The sequence below is a fragment of the Corvus cornix genome, chromosome 3 (assembly GCF_000738735.6).
Source record: "Corvus cornix cornix isolate S_Up_H32 chromosome 3, ASM73873v5, whole genome shotgun sequence".
Lineage (NCBI taxonomy): Eukaryota > Metazoa > Chordata > Aves > Passeriformes > Corvidae > Corvus > Corvus cornix.
The window spans coordinates 33,000,249-33,026,045 of NC_047056.1; the positions used below are offsets into that span (position 1 = coordinate 33,000,249).

General features: G+C 39.1%; 1 protein-coding gene across 1 annotated transcript in view; it reads left to right on the plus strand.

Annotated features, from left to right (window-relative positions):
- Positions 1 to 25,797, plus strand: part of KIF26B (kinesin family member 26B) — a 285,391-nt gene that overhangs the window by 95,976 nt on the left and 163,618 nt on the right. The window contains exon 4 of the mRNA XM_039569408.1: positions 18,513 to 18,679. Coding sequence (XP_039425342.1) covers positions 18,513 to 18,679 — 167 coding nt within the window. The remainder of the gene's footprint in view (positions 1 to 18,512; positions 18,680 to 25,797) is intronic.

The following is a 25,797-nucleotide window of genomic DNA, read 5'->3' on the forward strand; positions in this document are numbered from 1 at the left end:
AAAGTGAGAACAACATCAGCCCTGTAAGATCTGATCAGCCAGAGTATGAGAACAGCTGTGGTGATGGGAGCAAATACAGCATCTTGCACTCATAGGGGCCTCTGCTTCCCTTTTGGGTTGGTGAATGGGGAAGCTTTTTTTTCCATACTCTTCTGGTCTCACCCTGCACTGAAGAGTCTGTTGAAACTGCTCTTGGCAAATGAAAGCAGAAACCTGATGATCCAGCTTCTTTTGAACTTTGCCAGAATGTGTTTTATGAAGAAAAAGGAAGAATTGCATCTGTACAAGGGTGAGAAAAAGCCCTTCTCAGCTAATGAAAACATCTCTCAAATCTGCAAACTGCTCCAAGAAGAAATGAATTTGTTCTTCACCTTTCATTCCCACACATCCTCTCAAGTAGAATTCAGAACTGCTCCAAAGTCTGAAGGGATGGTAATGAGCTTTCATCTTCCAAGAGGTTGGTTGGTGCTCACTGTGGTTAATGTTGCTAGCAAATCTCAGCAGAAGCATCTGTAGCTCCTCCTTGTATGAGAGCACTGAAGTCACCATCACATCTGTCATTCAGGTGTCTGAGGACCTGGGTTGTATATACCAGGAAAGTTACAGGTCTGACTGGTAGATATGAGTGTCAAGTGACTAAGCTGCAACCAGTGCAAGGTCACAGTTGTGTGGATTAGTGAGTGAAATGTTTCTATTGTGAGAGCTCTTTGAATCAAACACATGCATCTGTCAAGCTTTACTTCAAATTAATACTTGTTTTAACTTGGGAAAGTGGCATGTATATGTGTATATCAAATATCTGCCTAAATTTATGCAAAGGTGTTTGGCTAGTGGGAAGGGCAGGAAAAGAATTAAAGGTTGGAGCTCTGCTTGATGAAATAATTTTTGCTTCCCTGACTTCGCTATGGCTGCATGCTCAGTGTCACTGGATAATTATACAACACCTGTAATGTGAATCCTGCCATTTCTTTACATCAAGGCTACTAATAAAAGCAGAGTTTAGGCCTAGTTTTGTAAAAAAAACCCCATGTTTTTTTAGCATATAATGATATATTCTTTCCTGCAAAAGGCAGCTGACAGATATGGTTTATTATTGCTTTCCTTCATGAAAGGTTTTAGGCTGTTGGAGCTAGGCAGTGTAGCTGGATTTAAACACAAATTGTAAGCACAATCATCTCTTTGTTTTATTCTTGTATGTTTTCTCAGTTACTGCAGTGCAACATAGAAAATGGAAAATTAATTCAACTGCTATTAATGAAATTATACAGAGCACATCACAAGAAAATGTATAGTAATGAGATACTATCAGTGCTTAATTGATCAGTCTCTCTGATCCCTGAAGACTTTGTGTGAAGTTTGTTGCCAGTGTGCAGGAGAAAAAAAAGGATGTGACATGATTGTATGATACTGCTATATCATGGCAGTGATCAGAGATAGGACTGACAGGGAGAATGTACTCAAAAAGCTCTGTCTACAGTTGGACCAGTTTCTACAAAAGTAATTTTGAAGAGTCTTGCAATGCTAGGTAGGTTTAGCTGAGGCTTAGTTTGAAAGCTTGTGAGGATTTCTGATTTTTTTTTTGCTTTGAAGTAATGTAAACAAAAAATAATATAATTTGTCCTGTTCAGTAAATGATACAGCAAGATACTATTCAAGTGACTTAGGAGAACAACGCAGCAAAAGGTTCCTGGCCACCATGCTTTCTTGACAACTTACAAGAGCATCAGAGGGTGTCCTAAAGCTTATCTACTTTATTTTACTTTTAGATGTAAAGGCTAAATGAGGGATCAAGTTGTTTTCACACAGCTAAGTGCGTTGGAGGGCAAAATCTAGTGCTCATGTTACTGGCTTTTCATTGTTTTCTGTCCTTAGTCAGTCATCACAAGGGTCTTTGCCTCTGTAATCCTAAATGCCAGGATATGCCATTTGCTGCCAGGATTTAGGAGTGATGCTTATGATCTCCTGACTGTTGTCTTATACTTCAGAACCTTGGTAAAGATCCTTTTAAACATTTCCAGAGCCCAACTTATCAAGATTTATTTCTATTTATGTAAAAGTAGGTGAAATGCCAATACCTGACCTGCTTTAGATCAAGATTCCTGGAAAGGGGTTCAAAATAGGGGTGGTATGTATGTGCAGATTATGAGATTTTTCCAATCCCAGTGATGTGGATTTCTCTGCTTCCTTTTCCATTCACTGCTCAATCACCTTAATCGTGTATTATGAATATTTGCTACTTCTCCCTGCCATCTCAATGCTTTGTCTCTGAAGCAGGGACAATTGGCACTGGTGCAACGGGCCATTACTTCTGTGGCCTCTAGGCACTTTATGATTCAGTGAATATGAATAATAAAGCACCTTATTCCTCCTCTGTTCTCCAGGGAAGGTGATTTCAAGTGTGGCGGTGGAGGATTATTATGGCTTGGTTTCTTTTTGAGAGTGAGAGAGTGGGAGGGCACCTATTAGTTATAAATGCTTAACAGAAATGCTGAAAAACAACTTTTTTTCTCCTCAGTATCCCATTCTATCTGCTGGAAAATTTTATATGATTCATAATAAAAAAAGTTCTTTGGTAATGCTATTGCTGCTAGTATTCTTGTGCCCAATTTGAATACATCAAGTAGAAATGCCTCTTCATAATTTCTTGAAGAACCTTTAGATGCTACCACAGAAAGCCAGAGGACCTGTAGGTGGCCACAACTCTATTACAGCAAGAGAATGGTTTGTGCTTAGGCCATTAGAGAATTTGCTCCCAAGACTTTTTAAACGTTGCATGGACATGGAGTGGGGAAAAATGAAATTTTACTGGGAAACCCATAATGAATTGATAACTGTAATGTTTTGCAGACTTTAAAGTCCATATCTGTAAAATGATCAAAAATACTTGGAGGGAGGAAAGAAATTTTGTTGTGCTATGCTTTATGTGTTAAGAAATGGATGTACAGGAAAGTTGAGGGATATGCCTTAGGTGGCTGCTGTGCAGTCTGTGAAGAGTTGAGAGAATAACCTTTTCTCCTGTTACAGCCAGGACAAAAAGGGCCATCTTGGCATTTCATATGTTGAGGTTAGATTTTTCTGAGCCTGCCTGAAAGGATCAATATTAGAGTGGATTATGAAACAGAAATTATAAGGGCTCAGAACAATTTGAAAAAACTTTGGTAGCAGAAGGAACTGACTAAAAATAATTTGCTGGTTGATTGTTTTTTTATCTTCAAATACAGCTTGAGCTGGAATTTTTATCAACTGCACAGAGTTCATACACTCTGCCTTTTACAACAAGCAGCTACTGTGCTTTCTGAGAAGAAACTTGCAAATAAGGACTTTGTTTTAGCGGGATTCACTTGAAAGCATGCCCTTGGGAAAGAAAAAGAATGCAGAAGTTCTAAATTGACCTGAAGTTTTTAGGCTTTAGCATCATTCAAACATATATTTTCAAAAAGCTCCTGAGTCCAGGATATATCTTTCTTGTTTACTCTGCCTTGATTTCTGACTTAATAAAAGTAATTCCAGGAAATACTAAAATCCTCTCATTCTCCTACAATGGTCTGTTTTTTTCCCCAGGGAACCTTACAGTAATGCTTTTCTTTTTTTGGGGAGGGGAAGTTTTATAATCATCTATTCATGGTGGATAAGACTGAACCCTGTGTGAATGAACCCCACTGGCCACAGGGGACACTGCAGTAAGCATCAGCAAGCATTAGTTCTAGAAGGCTTGGTTCTTTGTTATCCTGCATGTGTAGTACTGCTCTACATTTTGGAGCTGCTTCATGCCCGTCTTGTATTCCCTTTGTCCTAGAGTAAATGTCTGTGCAAGATGACCTGTGAAGTGCCTGTAGTAAACTTTGTGAAGAGACAGTGGAACATTTTACTTCAGTTATACAGGTTACAGCACTGTATTTCCACTGTAGTTAGTGATCCTTTTGACATGTTATACGTAGCAGCAAATTAGTCTATAATGCTCTATTAAAAAGTAATTAAAATAGGATAAAGAGTTCCTTTCAAAAATTAATTTTAAAGTAACTTCTGAAAATTTTACATTGCAAACCCACTAAATAAGTTGAAGGGGAAACATTCAAAACAGTTCATGTGCAAAGAAAAATTCTCTGTGCAGTAAGGCAGAACTAAAACTGAAGATAACAAAGAGACATTTATTACAGTTCAGAATAGTTTACTAGAGTTCAGGCATAATTTCAGATGGTGTGCCAGTTTGTTGTTGTTATATTTGAATTTCATTAAATACAATTAATTAAATCTACTGTAAATCTGGGTTATCCCCAAGGGGCCAGTTAGTATAATCCTTCTGTTTGCTTATAAAAAATATCAACCAATTGTTCCTGCACTAATTTTAATCACTGTTTATTTTTAAACAATAGTGAAGTACATTTTGTCATTTTAGTTTCTTGTGCAAAGTCCTTGGGCAATGAATTTTTGTTGTTATTTGTGTCCTGTGTAGAAGAAACTTTATATTCATTGTCAGAGTGTTTAAAAAAAAGATAAAAAGAAGAAAACTAAGTAGAACAGTGCCATTTGAAGTTCATTTAGTCTGACTTTAAAGAGAAAGAAATGAATGTAGTTGTAAGACTTGATAGTATACTTTCAGATGGTAATAAAAATTAGCAAATTTTACTAGTAAAAATTAGGAAATAATAAGCCAACAAGGAGGCAAAAATTTAAAAAAATGACAAGAGTCTTAGACAATTTACAAAGCATGAATCTACCTGAAATTAGTGTAATTCAGAGGCAGGCAATCATTTATAACAGCAGCTGGAAGAGCATGCTGTGGATATGTACTGTGAACATGTTGTGCTGTGAAAGTATACACAAAGTGTAGCTATGAGTAAAGAGTAAAGAATTGGTAGTATTTACTGTGGGTGCTGCATTCCAGAGTTAAATGCATTAGGTAGTAAGAGGTGTAAGATTTTGCATATGACTGCCTTGTATTTGTCTTTTACAGCACTTCTCCTAGACTGGAAATCATACAAAATCATTAAAGCTGTATGGAGCCTACCCTTGGTTTGATCTGAGCTCTGTTTTAGTGGAAGATAATTCCTGATGAATCAGGTTGTTATTCGTCCACACAAAATTCCCATAATAGGTTATACTGATGGAATTTGAAATAATATAATCTCTTGAGGAATGATTGCCTTTTGTTAGTGCTGTATAGTGCTGAATGGATATTCAGTTGTTCTCTCTCCTGCCTTTCCAGAAATAGCTGTAGAGCACACCCAGACTAAAGCCTGTGCCCCTTCCTCTCTCTAATTGATTTTTCAGAATGGTGCAATTTTGAGAATATGCATGTCTATAGTTTATATCTTCCAAATTGATCACTGATTTTTTTTAATCCCACCTGAGAAAAGTAAAGGAGTTAGGTCTCAGCATTTTCTAAAATAGACTCATTTAAAAACAGTGATGAGAGCCAAATATTTTTCTTCATTTGACCTTATTTAGCTGGTCACTGGAGATGGGGATTGGTATTAATTACTCAGTCTGCAAGTGAATGTGCACAAAATTCTAGCTGAGAATGGACAGTTAGCATGTTTAAAGTTCTTAGTGTACAAAGGCCCTAAGGGGACACGTGGGAATGTCATCTTTGTACTGTAAAGCTGTCATAGTGAAGACGGATTATGATGGTTCCTGCAAACCAAAATGCAAATTGCATATAACTGGGGAAAGATCATTGTGTGCACTTGAATTAAATGCTAGGTCAGCTTTGGATAATGTAGTGTTGAGCTAGAGCCTGGAAAACTGTGCTTAGCTTGGATCCCTTCAAAGCTTGCAAATCAAAGCCGAAACAAACAATTTGAATGGAAAACATGGTAGAAGTTGCAGCAAATGAGAGGAGACAAAAACATGATTAGCTTGGAAAATAGAAGTAGGCTAAGAGCATATGTAAAAAGCTGAGGATGTTCATTGCTGTGTAAGAAAGATCCATCCCGTTCCAAGTAGAGTGCCATACCAAATGTGTGTCCTGATGGTCACAAATTGATCTCTTTGTGCCACTGAAAGGGAACCAGAACAGTGAGAGGCCCACTTACTAAGGATTTACAGTATGCACCAACCGAATTTAATCTGATGTTCCATTGAGGATGTGCTTCTCCTCTTTTTTTTTTTTTTTTTTTTTTTTTTTTTTTTTTTTTTTTTTTTGCTTTCATTAGCTGAGAGGGCAGTAAATCTAGAGCAAACAGAAGACAGCATAGCATAACTGAGCACCTTGTCAGCCTATGGAATTCACCCCAGGAAGTGGCCTCCAAGTCAAATGCTTACGGTTGGGTGATTTTTATGACTGCTAATAACAGCTGTAGCTATGCAAACTAAGGTAATAGCGCAACCAAATGTATGACTTAAGGCATTCACCTTCAGAGCAGGAAGCAACTGTTTCTGTCCAGCAACTGGTCTCATTTGAAGGCTCTTCTGGAACCTTTTGAATTCTTTTCATGTATTCCTGTTAAAAATTATGATTTTTGCTATAATAAAATAATTTAAAAACGTTTTTATTATTAACATTAAAGAAAGATGTGTTCATGTATTGTGACAGAGATTAGAAAGACCAACCTTGTTAAATTTATAGAGGTCACTTCTGCAGTACAGCCAGGGTTTTTTTCTTTAGCAAAAAAATCTAAAGACTCCTCTGGAAACAAGACAGTTTCATGGCTGCTCCCACGAACACTGATAACTGGATATCAGCTGTTGCCCCATCTTTATGTTGGTACAATGAAGGAAGGGACATCCTCAAGGGGCTATTTACAGAATGGGCAGAAAAGGGCAATTTGGATTGTTGTGGTATCTGCCAGCACTAATTTAAACCTTTGGCAGCAGTTTATAAAAAAGCTGATACTTGTGATTTCTTTCTGATGGGGAAGCAACTGGAATGGTACTAGTTTCCAAATAGAAACTTTCTAGATCCCTGGGGGTCAAACCCATGCACCTTTCCATGAGCAAGTTGGTGAGAGACTCATCAGACGTGTACTGATCTTATCCCCCAAAAAGGTCTGATCTTGAGGTGATTGTATGTGTGGACTGAATTTATGTTATGCCATGTTCTTATGCAGTAATCATTGCAGGAATTTCTAAGCCTGTCAGATGCTTTTTTCCATACTGGAAACGAAGTAGTTCTCTCTTCTGTTTGTGGTAGAATTTAACCATATGTCTTTATCTAAATAAAGACTAATGATTCCACCTATGTGTGCATAAACTAGTTATGGTTTTTATTCCTTATTCTCTTTTTAGCTACAGAAAGAGGCTCCTTTCTGGGTCAATAATGCTGTTTAAGTTAAGCCCACATGCTGTCACACTCTGGTGGCTTCTAGAGCTGTTCTTGTCAACTGACAAGTGAAAGGTCAGTGTCTCACAGATTGTTGTTTGTGATAAGGAAACAGCTACAGTAAGATTTGAACTTCTTATGATGTCTTGGCATTGCTGGCTGTTAGCAACTGATCAGAGAAATGAAAGCTTGTTTTCATAACAAATGCATTACTCCTGCACACAGTGAAATAGAGTTGTGCTTTGGCTTCAAAAATGCAGTCACTTCATTTAACTGCTGCCCCCCTGTGTACATGTGTACAGACAGGAGTCAGACATACTCATATTTTGATTGCTGCACTAGTTATTTTAGCACAATTAGCCTGGCTGCTGAGGACTCAAAAGGTAGCTGATGCAACAAGGGGTTACAGTGAGAGTGCTGAATCTGGACGTATGAAATCAACTTTAACTGAGTCACAAAAGAAAGGCATTTTCTTTTGTAAAATGTTACTAATCTGATAGGGAATAAGTTGTAGTGGAAAAAGATCCAATTAATTTCCAGCTGCACAGCTTTATAATGAAACAAGATATACAGGTAATTAAGAGAATTAACAACTTCAAAGAAGTAGATTTAAAAAAAACTTCTGAAAGCTATAGGCAGCCTTGGCTTTCCCACATGTTATTGCTGTCTTCTTGATGAGAAAGGAAGCAGTTTTATTGTGTTGTTGCACAGTGCCTTTTTGCATTGCTAAAATGCTTAGAGACACAAAATCGAGATCAGAACCTCTCCTTGCTAGGTGATGTTCCTATTTTTCACTTGCAGAGTCAGTATGGGAATATGCCATCTGGGAAACCTTACATTGCTGTTCTGTCAGCAGAGGCTTGACTGGTGGAACTTTGTGAATGAGAGGCCTGTGTGGGCCTGGCTGATGGTGCTTTACTCAGAAGGGATGGCTCACAGCCCTGCAGGGGTCTGCCTGTGGCAAGTCTGCTTCACTGAGGGCTCTCTGGGGCAAGGAGGGTGTGCATATTTACACCCCAGGATGGCTATCCAGCCTGTAGCTTCCTTGGAGAGGAATAGGAAAGGCTGGCATGAAGTAGCTAATAAATAAAATTTGCATGCTGTGTCACTCTGACTAAAGGAGCAATGCAGACTAGAATCTACTTCTGTACAGGGGTTGAGTTCACTTGAGGTAGATACTTGCTGTCCTGAATGCTTCAGATAATGAAATTTCCCCTCCTCTAACATTGTTTTCCTCTGTTTACTTTTCTGTTTAATAAATATATCAAAATAAAGTGAGGGAGCAAGAAGGTGGCTTGATCAGTACTGTTTCAGACTCTGTACTGATTTCTTTTGGTGTATATACAGTACTATGATGTAGATGCAGGATGGGTCAATGAAGGGAGAGCAGTGGATGTTGTCTACTGTGACTTCAGCAAGGCTTTTGACCCTGTCCCATGAAATCCTTGTAGGTAAGCCAGGAAATGTGGGTTAGATGAATGGACAGTGAGGTGGACCAAGAACTGGCTGAATGGCAGACCTCAGAGTGTTGTGATCAGTGGGGTAGAATCCAGCTGGGGGCCTGTAGTCACTGGAATTCCCCAGGAAGCAATACCGGGTCCAGTCTTATTCAACTTGTTTATCAATGGGATAGGAGACACCTCAGCCAGTTTGCTGATGACACTAAACTGGGGGAGTGGCTGATAGACCCGAAGGCTCTGCTGCCATTCAGTGGGACCTCGACAGGCTGGAGAATTGGGTAGAGAGAAACATAATGGGGTTCAATGAGGGCAAGTGCAGAGTCCTGCACCTGGGGAGGAATAACCCCAAGTGCCAGCACAGACTGGGGACTGACCTACAAGAGAGCAGCTCTGCGGAGGAGGATCTGGGGTTCCTGGTGGGTGACAAGTTGTCCATGAGCCAGCAGTGCCCTCATGGCCAGGAGGGCCAATGGTGTCCTGGGGTGCATCAGGAAGAGTGTGGCTAGAAGGTTGAGGGAGGTGATCCTGCCCCTCTACTCAGCCCTGGTGAGGCCACCTCTGGAATACTGTGTCCAGTTCAGGGCTCCTCAGGATAGGAAAGACAAGGAGAGGGTCCAATGAAAGCCACAAAGATGATGAGGGGTCTGGAGCATTTGTCTTACGAGGAGAGACTGCGGGAGCTGGGCCTGTTCAGTCTGGAGAACAGAAGACTGAGAGGAGATCTCATTAATGCATATAAATATCTCAGAGGAGGATGCCAAGAGTATGGTGCCAGATTCTTTTCAGTGGTTCCCAGTGAGAGGATGAGAAGCAATGGCCACAAACCAGAACACAAGATGTTCCACCTTGACATAAAGAAGATCTACTTCACGTTGAGGGTGGCAGAACACTGCAATAGGCTTCGCAGGGAGATTGTGGAGTCTGCCTCTCTGAAGATCCTTTACCGTCTTTGTAGCCCTTCTTTGGACTCTCTAGCAGCTTTATATCTTTCTTATTTTGTGGCACCCAAAACTGCACACAGGACTCGAAGTGAGGCTGCACCAGCAGAGAGTACAGAGGGACAATCACCTCCCTCTCTTGGCTGGCGATGCTATGCCCCCCAGGACATGCTTGGCCCTCCTGGCTGCCAGGGCACTGCTGACTCATGTTCAACCTGACATTGATCAGGATGCCCAGGTCCTTTTTGTGGCACTGCTTTCCAGCACCTCCTTCCCCAGTCTGTCTGTACATCCAGGGTTACCCTGTCCCAGTTGCAGAATCTGGCACTTTCCCTTGATGAACTTCATATGGTTGGTGATTTTCCAGGCCTCTTTTGTCCAGGCCAAAGTGTCTCTGCAGGGCCTCTCTTTCTTCAAGGGAGTCAACAGCTCCTCCCAAGTTACTATTATCAGCAAACATACTTAGTATTCCTTTGAGTCCTGGGTCCAAGTTAGTTATGAACATATTGGGGAACCCCTCTAATGACAGGTCCCCAGTCTGATGTCAGCCCATTCCCTATAAGCCTTTGTACCCAACCCATGAGTCAGTTGTTCACCCACTGCATGATGTGTTTATCCAGCTGTGTGCTGGACATTTTGACCAGAAGGATCCAGTGAAAGACAGTATCAAAATGTTTACTGAAATCCAAAAAGGTTACATGAACTGGCTTCCCTTGATCAGCTAGGCAGGTTACCTTGTCATAAAAAGAAATCTGGTTTGATGAGCAGGACTTTCCCCTCACAGAGCCATGCTGGCTGTGAGCAATGACTGTGTTGTCCTTCAGGTGTTTTGCAATAACTCCCAGTATAATATTCCTCATGATTTTACCAGGCACTGACAAGACTGACTACTGGGCTTGTAGTCACCAGAGTAATTTCTCTTATGCTTGAAAATTGGGACAGTGTTTGCAAGCTTTCAGTCAACCGGGACCTCTATGGACTTCCAAGACTGTTCAGAAGTCATTGTGAGATGTCTCAAGATGACATCTGCCATCCCCTTGAATAATACTCTTGGATAAATCCTACCAGGCCTCTTAGAGGGATCCAACTGGAAAAAAATCCCTGTTTTGTAAGGGAGAACTCTTAAGTGTGAGAATTGCAGAAAATATCTTATGGAAAAGGAACCCACCATTATTTGGATGTCTGCTCAGCCTGTAAGTAGCTGATCTTAGACATTCAGTGATTTGTGGCAAAATATTTCATTGAACAAGCTCTTGAGCGTGACGTGGAACTAAATATAACATAGCAGCTTTGATGGGAAGATGTGCTCATGCCTGCGAAAATTTGGATTTCATCTGTGCTGAGGAGTGCACTGGAACTGTGTTAATAGTGAAAATGATGATAATCATTGTCATCATTATCATCTGCTTTATAGAGAAACGTGGGAGGTAGCTGCAACAGTCAAAGGTCATCTTTCTTTTGGACAGCAGGAAGCTGGAGGTTGCAATTAAACTCTACATGCTGTCATGGTAACTAATATATGTTTAAATAAAAGTAGTTTATGCTAAATTTTGACTCTGATTAAATACAGAGCATAATCAGCATTCTTGCCATGCCAGTGATTCCCCCTTTAAAAAACCTCCCTCTTTGTAAGGTGTCTTGTTTTGTTTTTGCACACAATCTGTGCTCTTAGAGTAGCCCCTTCTGCTAGATCCATATATCAGATTTTGTGTGCAAATTTGCGTAAAGTAGGAGCAAAACGTGCCCTATGATAGTCCCTGAAGTTTCAGTATTCACAATGAACGTTGCCTTTGCTAAGCAGCTTCAGTATGTCTACATCCAAGAAAGAGTTTGAATGCAGCAGACATTATGTGTGTCCTTTGTCAGCCTCTTTCTCATAGAACACATTCTTTTGACAAGGAAAGGACTATCAGGATCTGCTGTCTTGCTCTTGTTCAAACAGTCTGTATCAGTAGTTGCAGTGGTCTCTGGCTATAGAGCAGCTTAGTATTTTACTGTGAGAGAAAAAGGTCATAATCAAATGGCAGAATGCTGTAGGATTATGTCAGTGCCCTTAGCTACAGGAACTTGCTTACTGATTCCAAGTTATGTTTTCTAAAGGTGAACCTTGTACTGAATTATTCCTTCAATGTGTCTTCTGTTGTAGTGAGTGATTTGTGAGAGATGCAGAGTATGTCCTTGGTACTCTGTGGTGTATTAAAAGATGAATGACTTTGGAAATCACCACCACTTTCAAGTTGCTCTGATTGAATGGTGTAATTGTTCCTTTTTGCCTTGTGAAGGAGGTGTCAATAATTTGATAGTTGTGTGGGCAGCACAAGATTCCTCTTTTTCTCTACCCCCCTGCCCCTAAAATCCAACTTCAGTTGCGCTCTACCGGATTAACCTCAAAACATTTGAAGCTGTGTATATATAATGATATTTGAAACTGACCCATTACTATTTATCTTTCCTATTTTCACAGGTTAACCTTTCCCCACAACATGGTAAAAATATGAAAATGAGATATAATAAATGTCAAATTATCCGTTTGTCTTTTTTTTTTTATACTGACTACAATGAATTCCAGCTGTTACCTTGTCCTTTGAATGCTACCAAACATGAGGTTTATGCTGCACTTTTTTGTTACTGCACAGAACTTAATGCAGAAGTTCCATGTTAGGCAAAAGGGATGAAGTCAGTGTTACCAGAAGGGCTCAGAGAAAATTTCTAACTTGTGGGAAGAGGACCTACTACTTATTGCTCAATTCCCTTGGTGAGGAATGCCTTTTCCAGGTGAGGTAGAATTCCAATATTTTCTTCATTAACCTCCCTTCTGAAGAGACTCAAGAAGTGTCAGCTCCTGCTCAGTTTGTTTTCTGATGCTGCTTCCTATAGGCAAGGTACTGTAATTCCACTGACAGTTTTAGTGGCTGGGAAGCTGGTAGCTGACAGAAAGCTTCAGGTTTTTGTCTCATTCTGCAATCTACTGCACTATCACATCAGACAGTGAACTCTTATGCACTAAAGAAAGTGGATAAATTCTTTCAGTTTTCAAAATCAGTTTGTAAATTAGAGTCTTGCCTCGACCTTTAAGAATTAGTAGGTCAAGCCCAGGAAAAACAGGGCTGTATAGTTGTCAGGAAAGATTTGGTTTTCTATGCATGTGTCAGAAGAAAGACCACATGCAGGATGTGCTGTGAGTTGCATCCCCCACTGCTTGTTTCATCACTCCCATACACCAGAAACCAGCCTCTTTGAGCCAAACAGGAAAAATAACTTTATCTTGTTATGACTGAGAAGACACTGATGAGCCAAAAGGAGTTGGTTGGAAGGTAGAAGATTAATGTTGCAGAACAGCCAGAATACCTGATTGTGCGTAATGGAAAACTTGGTATTAAGCTGTTAAGCTTGTGTTATAAACAGGTTTATATGAATTTATGATGCTTTTGGTATATAGAACTTTGAGAGATGTGTCCTTTAGTGCTTCCCTCAACTCATCCTTAAAAGGGGAGTCTTTAAGAAAAACTTTTTTCTTGGTTAATGTGGACATTTATTGTCTAAAATAACCCAGGAAGTAATTTAGTATTTATTGGGCAGAAAATTCAGTGCTGCACTGAATAAAGAGTGGCTTGCCAAAGAAGTAATTCATGAGTGTACGTGTGTTTATGAAAGAGAGCTTTCTACCTTCTGTTTCTTCTTGCTGGTGAGCTTCTCTCCTGAGGTTAGGAATTCTGGACACTGAGAATTGCTTTATAGTGAACTTGAACACAGATTTATATTTTGAATTTAGCTTCAGATATGGATATATTTCACACATTTCTGTGCATGCATTTCATTCATCAGTTACTGATGTTAACGAGATTGTGGGGATGTTCTTGAGTGTTCACTAACTCCAGAGCAATGGATATTTCTCATCTTTCATAAATGCTAACTTTCATTTGTAAGTAAGGTAATATCAATTGGGAGTCCTCAGTTAGGAGCTTTGGAAACATTAATGAGCTTGGCTGTAAAACACCCTTAAGTAAATATAATTAACCTCATACTGCGTGGTGGCAAATCTTATACATGGAGAGACTCAGTAACTGGAATGAGAAGAGAATCTAGCCTGGCTAACACCTGTGGTTTAACTGCAGAGCCATCTTTTTCCTATGAAGCACAGAATTTAAATCATGATTTATCTCCAGCTCTCACTGTATAGTGTCAGAAAGCAGTGAAAGAGGAGGTTAATGGTTGCCTTGCATTTATGAGACAGAAGAAAAAAATGGAGCCTTGGGAGGGACATCTGTCTTGTTTCATGTGCACTTGAAAGGTTTTTATTGAGGCATGAAAGGTTGTGTTGTTTCATGCTTTGTCTTTTTGTTGCTTATCCAGGCAGTGATGTACTGCCAACAATTCTATAAAGGAATTTCTCAAAATATGTCCTATTAACTGATCTTAAAGCTCATGTATATGCTACGTGGGTACTCACAGAAAAGAAAAGAAAGAGAATTTAGGAATCAAGTCTTTTACCCCTTAAGTACAGAAACAGCATCTACTAAGAGAGATGGTGACACTAAAGAGGCAGATTTACATGAACTGTGCTTGCCAGATGTACGTTAGTGTGGAAAAAGAGAAAGGTAAAAAAAAAGAAAATTGCCTGAGTTTGTTAATGCTCAAAGTTTAATTTTCGACTGTGTCTTTTGAACTGAGATGAGGGAAAAAAGAAATTCTCTAAGAGCTTTGGAAATGTTTGTTCTATGAGTATTTTTCCTTAAATGCATGATATATCCTGGGTGATTTACTCAAGTTTGTATATGTGTGAACTTCAGAAAGCAAGGCCGGAGAGAAGGGGCTATTTTGGCACTGTGACTGGAGCACAGAGTAAATGAGATGGTAAGATTGCCTCCAAATCCCACTCTTCAGTTTGGTTTAATAGTTTGAATGGTTTCTACACTCTTAATCAGTGAGGCAAAAGAAAGAAATGCAGAATAACTGACTTGAAGTCAGTAATCTTCAGATACGTGAATATTCTGGGCTCCTCTCTATCCCCTGCTTTATGTACATATATTGGACTCTGGGAATAAATGAGGATTTATTAGTCAAATATTATGGGCACACATCTTGGTGTCTAGTGAGGTACTCAGCCTGCAGATTGACCTACATGTACAAATTTGTGCAGTATAAACAATACTGTGGAAAGTACTGGATGCATAAAAGGTTCACAGTCTGGCACAGATTTCGGCATAGCACCATCTTTCCCTTTCATTTCCATTGGCTGCATGACCAAAGGAAGGTAAGGAAAAGATAGCAACAGAGTGACTTGGACTCATTCAGGCAAAACCTGTTGTTCTGTTAGAGGTTAGAAATGTTGCAGTATCACAGGATACTTCTGTGAGCTTTTACCTGTGTAAGGCAAAGTAGTGTTGCAGGCTTCCCAGATTAGGAATTAGAGAATGTTTGAAATTCAAGTTAATATTTCAGCTTTCATTGCTTCTGGAGACATTTCACTGTAGAAAAAAATCCCACAATGGCAGAAAGTAAAAAGTGCTAAAAGCAGAGATAATTTCTCGATTAGGAGATCCTGGACTGTGGCTTGGACAGTTCTTATTTTATCCTGATTTTTCTGTATCTTAGGTATGTTCCCATTTTGGTATCCCTGTAATACACTGTTGACTAAGACGTGTCCCTGCTGAGGAAAAGAGTAAATTGATGGAGTGCAAGGATAGACATCATGTACATTCGGAATTTAGTTCTGAGCGAGGTTCCTGCTAAGAAGCAGAATTTTTGCTTAGGAAGTGTGCCAGCATCAGTAAGGAAACCAGGCAGTGTTGCTGGACCCTCAGGATCAAGAGGATACTTAACAAGCCCAACATGCTGTTTTATAAGTGTCCATCCAGGGCACCTCTAGGAGGGCACTCAGGAATGCTGCTTTTTGTGGGTGACATGTCAATGTAAACCACAGCTCCCTGTTTTCTGCAACAAAACAAGTGGTGTGATTGAACAGGAAGGAGAGCTGCTGCCTGTCCAGCAGGCACTGGTGGTCAGTACCATACAGCTGTTTCAGAACATGTTACAGATGTTTGCAGTTTGAGCAGCTGACCATCCCTGTAGTACTTGGACTGTTGTGTAGGACATGTGACAAAACAGCAATGCTACTGAAACCCCTACAGTTACATTGAAATAACCCCGTTCTGCATCTGCCCATAGGGTATGTGATTGCTAAAATAAGTGTTATTTTTCTCACTTCTCTCTGTTCTATTTGTACTCCACAAATACAGAATTTGTAAATGTGTTAGATTATTTCCACCTTCTTCTTCAGTTCCTTTGTAATTTACAATAAGAAAATGTGACCTAAATAACAGGCTTTATAAGATCTTCATCCCCATTTATTAAAAAGTATTAACATTCTATTTGCTGACTAATATCTACTTCTGAGTACATAGGTGAGTGGCTTATATTTGTATCTTTCTAAAGGAATCTCATGTCTTTTTGGTAAGTGATTATTTTGGAGTGCTTGTATTTAAGAACTAGTTACCCAAAAAGCTCTGAAACCAAGCATCTAGACAATTTCTGGGAAGCTTGAGAGTAATACTTTTCAGGGAATGTGTACAATCAGTTTGAGGCATTTTATTGCAGTTCATGTTAGACTTGTGAATGTGGACAAGGATCATCAGAAAGTGTCTACAATTGCAGAAACCATGTCACCAATGGGACATGGCTTTCTTTTATGTTGTCCCAAGCACCAGGACACACAAATAGTTTCCTGTTTTGCAGTTGTCTGAAATGCCTCTCTCAAGCCTCACCATCTCAGAACTTCAGGGGATCTGCTGACGCCAATAGAAGTGTATTGCACTGGCTTTGGAAATTCCTATTTGGGGCTGGAAATCTTTATTTGGCAGAAGATGGGGAGGTTATGATTGCAGTTGAGATAAGTAAACTCATCAACTTCTTAGCTGCTGTCCATTTCCCATGAGAGTAGCACTTCCTAATGACATGGTCAGTAATGGTTAATGATTAATGATGATGGTTCATACTGATTTCAGATACATGAATTAGATGAACAAAGATGAGGTTGGGTTTATAAGTGCACTCTTCTCTGAAGGGAGAGCTGTCTGTTTAGTGGTTCCCAACACAGAAGGTGAGGAATTTGGTTTCAGGGTAATTTAAGGGGACAGAGCAGAATCTTGTGCTAGTTCATTGCAAACATAAATATCTGAGTTATCAAATGTGATGTAATATTTAAGGAAATATTGTTTAGTGAATTCAAGTGTGTTGGATGTCCCAGGTGGACACTGAAGAACTGTCTGCCTCCATGCTGCAAATATGAGGAGGTATTCTGGCAGACAGCCTAAATTCCTGCATTCTACCAGTGCTATGAGATGATTTAAGTCCAGGATTTCAGCTATAGCCTTCCGAGAGCACTGTGCATTCAGTGTAGTGAATCCTGTAAACTGGAATGGCTCAGCATGGGATTAACATGATGGGGGCACTTTCAGCAGTTTTACTGGTTCCTCCTAGAAATAGAGAGGCTAGTTTAGCATTCCTGTTCTTGAAGTATTACAGTTGATTGTCTAAAAGTATGTAAAATAAGGATAAACACTTCTTAGCCATAGCAGAATGGATAGCAGTTCTCTATGAGAGAAACAGAGGTTGTGTGATAGTTGGCCTAAAAAATGTTGTCATATCACATCTTTTTCCCTCACAAATACAAATCAGTTCTTCAACTTTGCTTTTAATAACTGAAATGTTTAACAGGTGAAATAAAGCAAGCCTAAGTGTAAAAAGAATTTCAGGATGTTTTCAAACACTTTTTTAAATGCACCTCACAAACATGTTTTGTTGTTTTTGTGGAGATAAGTAGAGGTATGAAATTGAACAGGTGAGAGACTACCCCTTGAAAACTTTTTGCAAGGGGAAGGAAACTATGCTGTGGATGATTGCTAGCAACAACCTGAGAGGGTTCTTTTTAGGCATATGTTGCAGTTTTGTGACATGCATTGGTGAACAGAAGCTATTTGTGGTGGAAATGAGGGAAGGAGGAAAGGAAATTTGTTAGAATTGCATGAAGTACAGGAGATGACATTACATAGGTGTAAATTCATGCAGATGTCAAGAAACTGAATTCAAAGTATTGAGGAGTTACTCCAATAGAGCTGACCCAGCTTTCTCCGAAGTCAAAGATCTTTCAGTTGATTTGGGGAGAGCTGGGTCAAGTCTGATGAAACTCTGATTCTTTTCAGACAATGAAAGGCTGAGATGAGACTTCCTAACAGGGGGAAAAATGTTAGATGGGCCATCAGAAGAATGAAATCACACGATGTTTACAATCTTTTAAGAAAGGCAATGAAAGTCAATAGTAATGATCCCAATTTTGCAGAGTGATGATAAATTGTCTAAGATTTTTCCAAGGGACTCCTTTCTATGCTGCATGTTGAGTTTGCTGGAGAAAGGTCAACAAAAATGCTTAATACACTAGTGGGGTGTTATTTTACAAAGACAAAAAAAATGTTGTTTTTAAAATTTTTTTCCCCCTTGAAGTAAAATTGAAATATTTTGCAAATCTGAGCTTTCTTGTATCTTGAGGTAAGACCAAGCAAGGATTATGGTATACTCTTTTTTTTCTGTATGGATGGAAAACCATATACATTATTGACATTTTTAATGATGGGATAAATTTATCCCATTAGTTTTAATGCAGACAAGGTTAGAGCTGAGTTTAAGTACTGTAGATTAGCATGAAGGCAGCAACAGGATTGTTCACAGAGCAGCAAAGAGGGAGTGAATGAAATGCCACTCTCTTACTCCATCTGCAATCCAGAGGCATTGCTGGATTAGGAGGGGTCAGCCAGTGAGCTTTAGCTGATGACTCTTCTGGTTTTTTTCTGTCTTCAGATATCTCAGCTTATGACAGAGACTAGTCGAGAGGGCCTGACTGAAGCAGCACTGAACCGCTACAATGCAGATAAACCCTCCCTGTACAGCCTCCCTGCTTCTCAGAGCACCTATGTTGCCAGTGAAGTATCCACAGGCACCTCGGTGGCAGCATCATTTTTTGCCAGGTAAGAGAGATTTCTCAGATTTTCCTTTGCTGGACACATAATTTCTTTCAAAGGAGACAAGTCTGTTGTGAAGAAGTGGGGTTGAGATGTCAAAACACGGCTGTGGATACAGATCTATCACAAACTTGCAGGAATTACCATGAAAATATTGTTTAATCCACCTGTGTGCATTTATCCATACAGTAGGGATGATACTTCTACCCTCTTCTGTAAAATATCTCTTTAATGCTTGATTTGGATTAAAATGTGATGTGCTCCCAGAATAGCACTTGACTTTGTGACATTTTTAGAGGGGTGTATCCCTGAATAAGAAGGGCCCATCCAAGTAATTTCCTGAGATGGGCAATTAATTATAGAGCTAACTGGAGGTGGCTAGTTCAGTTTGGTGGCAATCTTCAGACTTTACTGAATTTTACTTCCTTCCAGGGAGATTATCAAGATTCCACTTTCAGACTAAAAAGTTAAGGTTTTTGATTTCACCTTCTGTCCCTGTCATGCCACTTAGGTGACCTGAGGGTCTAAATTCAGGCTTGGAACATTCTTTATGTTGAATATTCAGACAAAGTTAAAAATCTCGATGAGATAAAGTTTCATTTAAAAAATCAAATGACTCTCTTGATTAATTTGTTAGTAAAATGTTTTGTTAAATGGGCATATCAGCTCATAAGTGAAATATCAATTATCACAAATAAAAATATCTTTTTGTGCAGAAATATGCTCTTTGCAGAACATAATCTCTCCAGTTGAACCCTTATGTAACAAAAGACATTGAAATAATTCTTGTCTTTTAATGTTTTTTATTAATTAGAAGATTGACTTGGGAAGAGTTATGAAAGTAATGAAATAACAGGAGAATAAGCCATTATTTTAGCACTTCCAATCCAGTGGGTGATCTTGATTTCAAAACATGGAGTGAACTTTGAGTGAGTGCCTCAAAAACTTTCCGATCAGCTTCCTTCCCTTGAGAGAGCCAAACTATTACTAATTCCACATGACTCTGTCTTATTTTAAAGATAAATGGAAAAATTATAAAGTTTTTGGACTCCGTAAATCTGGAAAAAAGATTTTCCTCTCCCATTTTTCCTCACCAACATGAGGGCTGCATATGTTTGATGTCAGTGTCATACAGCAAGTGAGTCATGTAAAAGGGTTAAGTGTAGCATTTTAGAAGATCCAGTTGTTTGGGACAACTCTGCCATTTTTCCTTTGCAGATGTGATGCTGCAATAGCAAATGTGAATGATGACAGTGGTCTTGGTTTGCTGCCCTTTTCTGTTTAACTGCAGGCAATTTAAATTAAAATTGCTGAATGTACACACATGGTAGTATCTTACTGGAGTGCAGATTGGGATTAGCACATATTTTAGCATGAATTGATTTATGAAGATGACTTGACTCATTTGTTCTTCATTGTTTCATTGTTTATGCTGAGAGAATTCATTTGCTCTTAATATACTCTGCTGAAATGTAGGAAACTAATTAAATTTACTCAAAATCCCTAGTGTAAATCATAGCATTTTAAGTAGAACTCTGTTAGCTTCTAGCTGATGTTGTGAATTCTTGGGTGTGCTTGGTCCAGCAGAGCTCTCATGTTTAGACTGTTTATTTTTAAACTGTACTTAGCAAGACAAAAGCGCCTGGTTTAGTTTGGGGTATTGCACAATTAGATTAATATCACTTATGTGATATTATTTTGTCCTGGATTTCAAGTTACATCATCTGCTGGCAATTTAAGCAGCAAATTCAAGTCAGTTGTTCACTGCTTGACCTTTTAACAAGAAAATCCACAAGTTGCTTTCCAAATGTGAATCACTAATTTTTGTTTTGCATCTTATGTGTCTATTTGCATTTCTGTCAAGTTGGGGTAAGAAGCATAGGGTAGGGACCTATGCATACATGTATTATAAAATGTGAAGTAGAAGGCAGTTGTTGTCTAACTCATTAAGATGGTGCATTGTTTACAATGTGAAACAGTCCTGTGCATCAGGCCTATGAATTCTCAACTTTTGCTTTTTATGATTGTCAGTGGCATATGAAGTAGTGACTACCATCGATACCTGGTTTTTTTTGAATGTGTGTCACATGCAATGTTTTCACAGTGAGTAAGTAAGAAATTATTACAAAGCCAGAGAAATTTTCCAGTGTGAAGCTGAAGCTCAGAGCTGAAAAGCAGAACCTATTCTTTTGAAATTTGAATAATGACCCACAGTATTTCACTCTAACTTCCCTAACAAGCAAAGCAAACCTCAGATGAGGCTCAGATATAAATCATCCATCATCAGGAAAAAACCCAATTAACTAAAATACCATATTACGGACAAAATGTCAAGGCATCCGTGGAACTTTTGGTTGTAATTACTTCAGAAATATCAGGAGTGGAATACTGGGAGCTCATAATTTTTCTGTTCTCAGGCACTACTAGTTCAACAGTGACAGTCACTTGACTGGCCTGGAGCCATGGAGAAGTATCCTAAGGCCACAGTGACTCTCAGTGTTTTTAAAAACCAGGAGACTTATCAGATGTCTCAATAATTGACTATTACATCTGTAGCTGACAGATTTCCAAGCCAGCTAAAAGGCCTGCAACTTCTGTGAATTGTCATTTGTTGGGATATTGCTGCAAGGGGACTTATGACATATCTGGATTCCCGTGGGACAGTATGTGAATGCTTTAAAGAAGTAAACACTGAAAACTGGCCAAGTGCTCAGCTGGTAGGCTTATGAATATTAGATGACACAGGTATGAATAATGAATTTCTAATGGTGATTCTGACACAGAAACTGGATTCAATCAATTGTGCTTTTAGTGACAACCACCAAATTTGCCTTTCTGTTCAAGGCTATCACTCATTTTTGTCTCAGATTTGCTTCAATCATGCTAATTTAGCATCATCTTGCTTCTTACTAGTACACATTCATGATGAGAATAATTCATTTAGTGAATGTGAAATAATGTTAAGATTCTTTACACATAATGAATCATTTGCAGAGCATTTTAGAATTTTTTTGTATGACTTCACTTTTGCCTCCAGTTTGGGTCTTTGTCCTAAGAAGCACTGCATCTTTGGGCCATCGTAGCCTAAGGTGCTTGTGTCCAGCCTCTTGCCTTGTGTCCTCCAAGCACGATGAAGGAGTGTGCCACCCCAGTTAAGGGATTAGTAGATGCCTGTGTTGATGCTGCCAAAGAACTGAGGGAAAGGCCTTCTGTCACTTTTCCCTGGTGTCTCTGTGAAGCTTTATCAGGCCAAGGGGAAAACTAACTTTATTCCTATCAATGCTGGTTTCTACGTGGAGAAAACTTTGGGCACCCTGACTTCAGCTTTGGCCTGGCTACTCTGCAAATAAACCTGCCCTTCTGAATAAAACTTCTCTCTTGTGACTGGACTGTAGAGTTTCAATAGTCTCTCAGAGGGTGATAGCACAATGCAGGAACTAGAAGTCAAAACCGGGCCAGAGCCTGTCTGTTGTCCATTGCGATACATTAAAGTTTTTGGGGTCTTGGTGCTGTTCCTTGTTTGCCCCATCACAGTAAGCTTGCTTTACTGGAGAGGAAGAATTTTGCATCAGGACAAAGGAGAGACATAAAAGCACATTTCACTTGGGAGGTAAAAAAAGGTAAAAAGTTTTTGAGGAGGTGATATTTTTGAATGTTAGTCTTTAAAGTTGTTTCCTGTTGCTAGTCAGGAAGTGTAATAGTGTATTTTGAACAAAAGCCTGCCTCGGTCTGAAATCAGATACAGTCATATTTGGATTAATTGAGCCTAATGGGAATATAGATAATCTTGAAAGTAGCCAGAAAATTCTTTTTTAGGGATCATTTTCTATGTCTTTATGCAACTAAACTCTAAAGAGGGCCACACAATGCTACTGTTGTAGATGTTGCAAGGCACATTTTTCAAACGGAATATCCAAATTTTTTAAAAGCTCTTACATTAGGACAAAATAAGAATATAAAAACTTAGTTGCATGTATAATGGATACACAGCTACTCAGTGTGGGATAAGCTCTACCTACAGTTACCTGAATTCTTGGAAAAACTGCTGGTGACCTTTTCCCCACTCATTCCCCATCCCTGTGTGATATGGCAGTGGGGGAAGAGGAGGTGAGGCAGTGCTCTACTGCCAAGGGGTACACTGTGTTCAAAATGCTGCTGAATGTTCCACAGATTTCCCTTCCATTCCTGAGAATCCTTTTTGAATATTTTTTAAAAATTCTCATGCATCTTGCATGAACTACAAAGCTGATATGAATACAGTATTTGTGGGGCCCTCTTGTTAAAGCTGCTGTGCTGTTTTGATGACTTAGCACTCCAGAAACCCTGGAATCTCATGCCTCCCTGTTTTTTGCATACATGTGGAAAACTTCAGTTTATCACACAACTTTTGATGTTTGCTCTTTTTCCTTGTAGTTATTCTATACAATCTTTGAGTATATGTCTGTTTTAAAGCTCAAAGGAATCCAGAAACTCTTTCCCTTAAAGACTACTGTGTATTGTAGGCGCACACCATTTTAACATCCTGGCTTGAATTTTTTGGAGGTCTGGGGCAAGTTTACAAAAAATCAATTTGTCAGACCATGCACAGGAAAACCAGGTAAGAAACAGAGGCAACAGCTAGCAGAGGAGGAAATGGGTTAGAGAGGATATTCTTGTACCACAGAGCCAGCTTTGGCTTGGGGAGGAAGGTCCACAGGAGAAACATTGGGTTTGTGTGGGTAGTCTGGTTGTAACCATTGTAGTGCAAATGTGCCACTGGCAGCTGTGAGAGCCAGGTCAGGAATCTGCTGTCGATATCCCTGTGACAGGTGCAGGTGTACATCAGGCTGTGCAGGCACACCCAGGGCATTGGAGCTGCAGTGGCCTCAGAGACCTCTCAGGAAAGAGCCTGTGAACATTGTCAGATAGTGAAAGCTGCTCGTCTGTGCCTATTCAAAAAAAGAATATTGTTGTCTGAACAGCAGATGACTCAGATATGACAGTGTTTATTCATGCTGAAGAGTTGTGGACCCAGTTGCTTTTCAAGTGATGCAGTGGTTCCATCGTTTGGGCACTGCTTGGAAAGTTCTTGATATTAAATAGTTGTCACCTCAACATCCTTAAGAGAAAATGATTTTCTGAGACTTGGGTGAAAACATGTTTTGGTTTCTTGCTGTCTAACCTATGCAAAATCTAACAGGATTCTTTCATTAGCTGAAAAAACTAAATTTAACAGTTAAATTGTGGTCAAATTCTTAGACATTTTGAAGAACTATAAATTAATAGCTCTAATCAAAATTCCTACTCTTTTCCCTCATCCTTATTATATACTGCATAAGAAATACATAAGAAGAATGTTTAGATAAAAGATCCACAGACTATCTTTCAGTAGGAATGCTTGCAGCAAGTTTGGAAACATCTGTAAATCATTTTCACAAATACTTCTACCTTCAAAGCCTGTCTTGGGCTGGCTAGTGGGGGAAATTTTAATCACAATGATCTCAGTCTTCCTGAAAGACCATGAAATGTTTAAAATTGGCACCTAGGTTTGAGTGCACAACTTCAGGGGCTGATTTTTCATGCTTGCTCAACATTCCTCAGTAATGTAGGAGACCAATGTTCATAGTCACTGCTTTTCTGTGCTTCCTGTTGCTGTGAGAGCCCTAACTAACAGGCTGTTTCTGCTTTCTGTTATTGGTGTTATTTCATGTATATAAATTTAATGCTAGTCAGAAGGGAATTGTGACTCTCCTGAAGCGAAAGAAAGCAGGCAGTTGAGGCATAAAGAATACTCTTTTTCTATGGTTCAGTGTAAACCAAATGAAAATATCTTGGTGAGAAAGACTATGAGAGTTACATGCAAGAATAGCCAGTGTGTAGTAGTGGAGACAATGATCTGAAATGCAAGGAAAAAATTAGAACTTCTGCCACATCTGGAAGAGGGAAAGCAAAGGTATGTCAATGATCTCTAATTTTGCATGGTAGTTCTATCTTGGGCCTGAAACAATTTCCAGTGATTTTTTTTTTTCAAAGCTGACACATTTCCTGTGACACTTTTGTTTGAACCAGTACATGTAGTTTGATTTTTTTTAAAAAAAAAAAGCTTAACAGCAAGATTCCAGAGTAGGTTAATTTCTAACAAGAATTGTGTAGGGTACGTGTCTGAAACAATGGTGTTTGAATCTTTGGATATTCCATGCTGCCATTGTTTAAACAAAAGCTTAAGAAAATATATACACTCTTTACACCTGGGTTGGAAAGCTAGTTGGGGTATGTTTAAGTTGCCACTGGGCTGTGAACAAACGTAATTTGAACCTTTATGCCAGTTACATCCACTGTGTGTTGGTTGCAGATTATTAGCTTGCATTCACAGTTTAAAATACAGATAATGGACCTTGATTTTTAAATAGGGTTTGGGGAGTGACCCATGGAGCTATAAAAAGAAATAAGCTAAAACTACCCTAGATTATTGTAGAGTACTATACTTGCAGGGGTGTGCCATCTGCTTAGTCTCAAAGCATGTAACTGATGAAAAGCATGTAAATCCTCCTCATGTTCCCAGTATCAAAGTAATCCACTTAAGGTAAACAACTCTGAAGTTAACAAATGTAATTTTCTGGTCTAAGCATGTTTTAAAAATATCATTATTTAGAAGAATCTAAAGGAAAAGATTACTATCCAGAAACAAATTATTTACCACTGAACAGAGAAATTAAAATTCCAGCCTGTGAAAGGTATGTTACTTTTATGTTATGTCTTTATTGAAATATGCTACACCTGCTTCTATGTGCTGCACAAGGTGAGTGTTTTCTGACCTGCACTTGCCCCACATATGGTTTATTTTGTATCAATGGTAATGGTAATCACTAAATAATGTTGTTATTGAAATAGTCATCAAGATTGGCAGTTTCTTATGTAACTAGCCTTTCACAGTTTTGAGAAAATTTGCCCCTTTCCTCCCTTTTTCTTTGGAAAGTTTTGAGATATAATGTTTCTCTGTGATGCAATGAATATCTGGTTCTGTAAAGCAAAGGACACATACTATGGAAATTTTTCTGCTTAAGAGATTATCTTAAAATGGGTGTCTTGTCTCCTAAGTATAATTCATTGTATTATTTTTTTCTGGTATATATTGCCTAAAAACC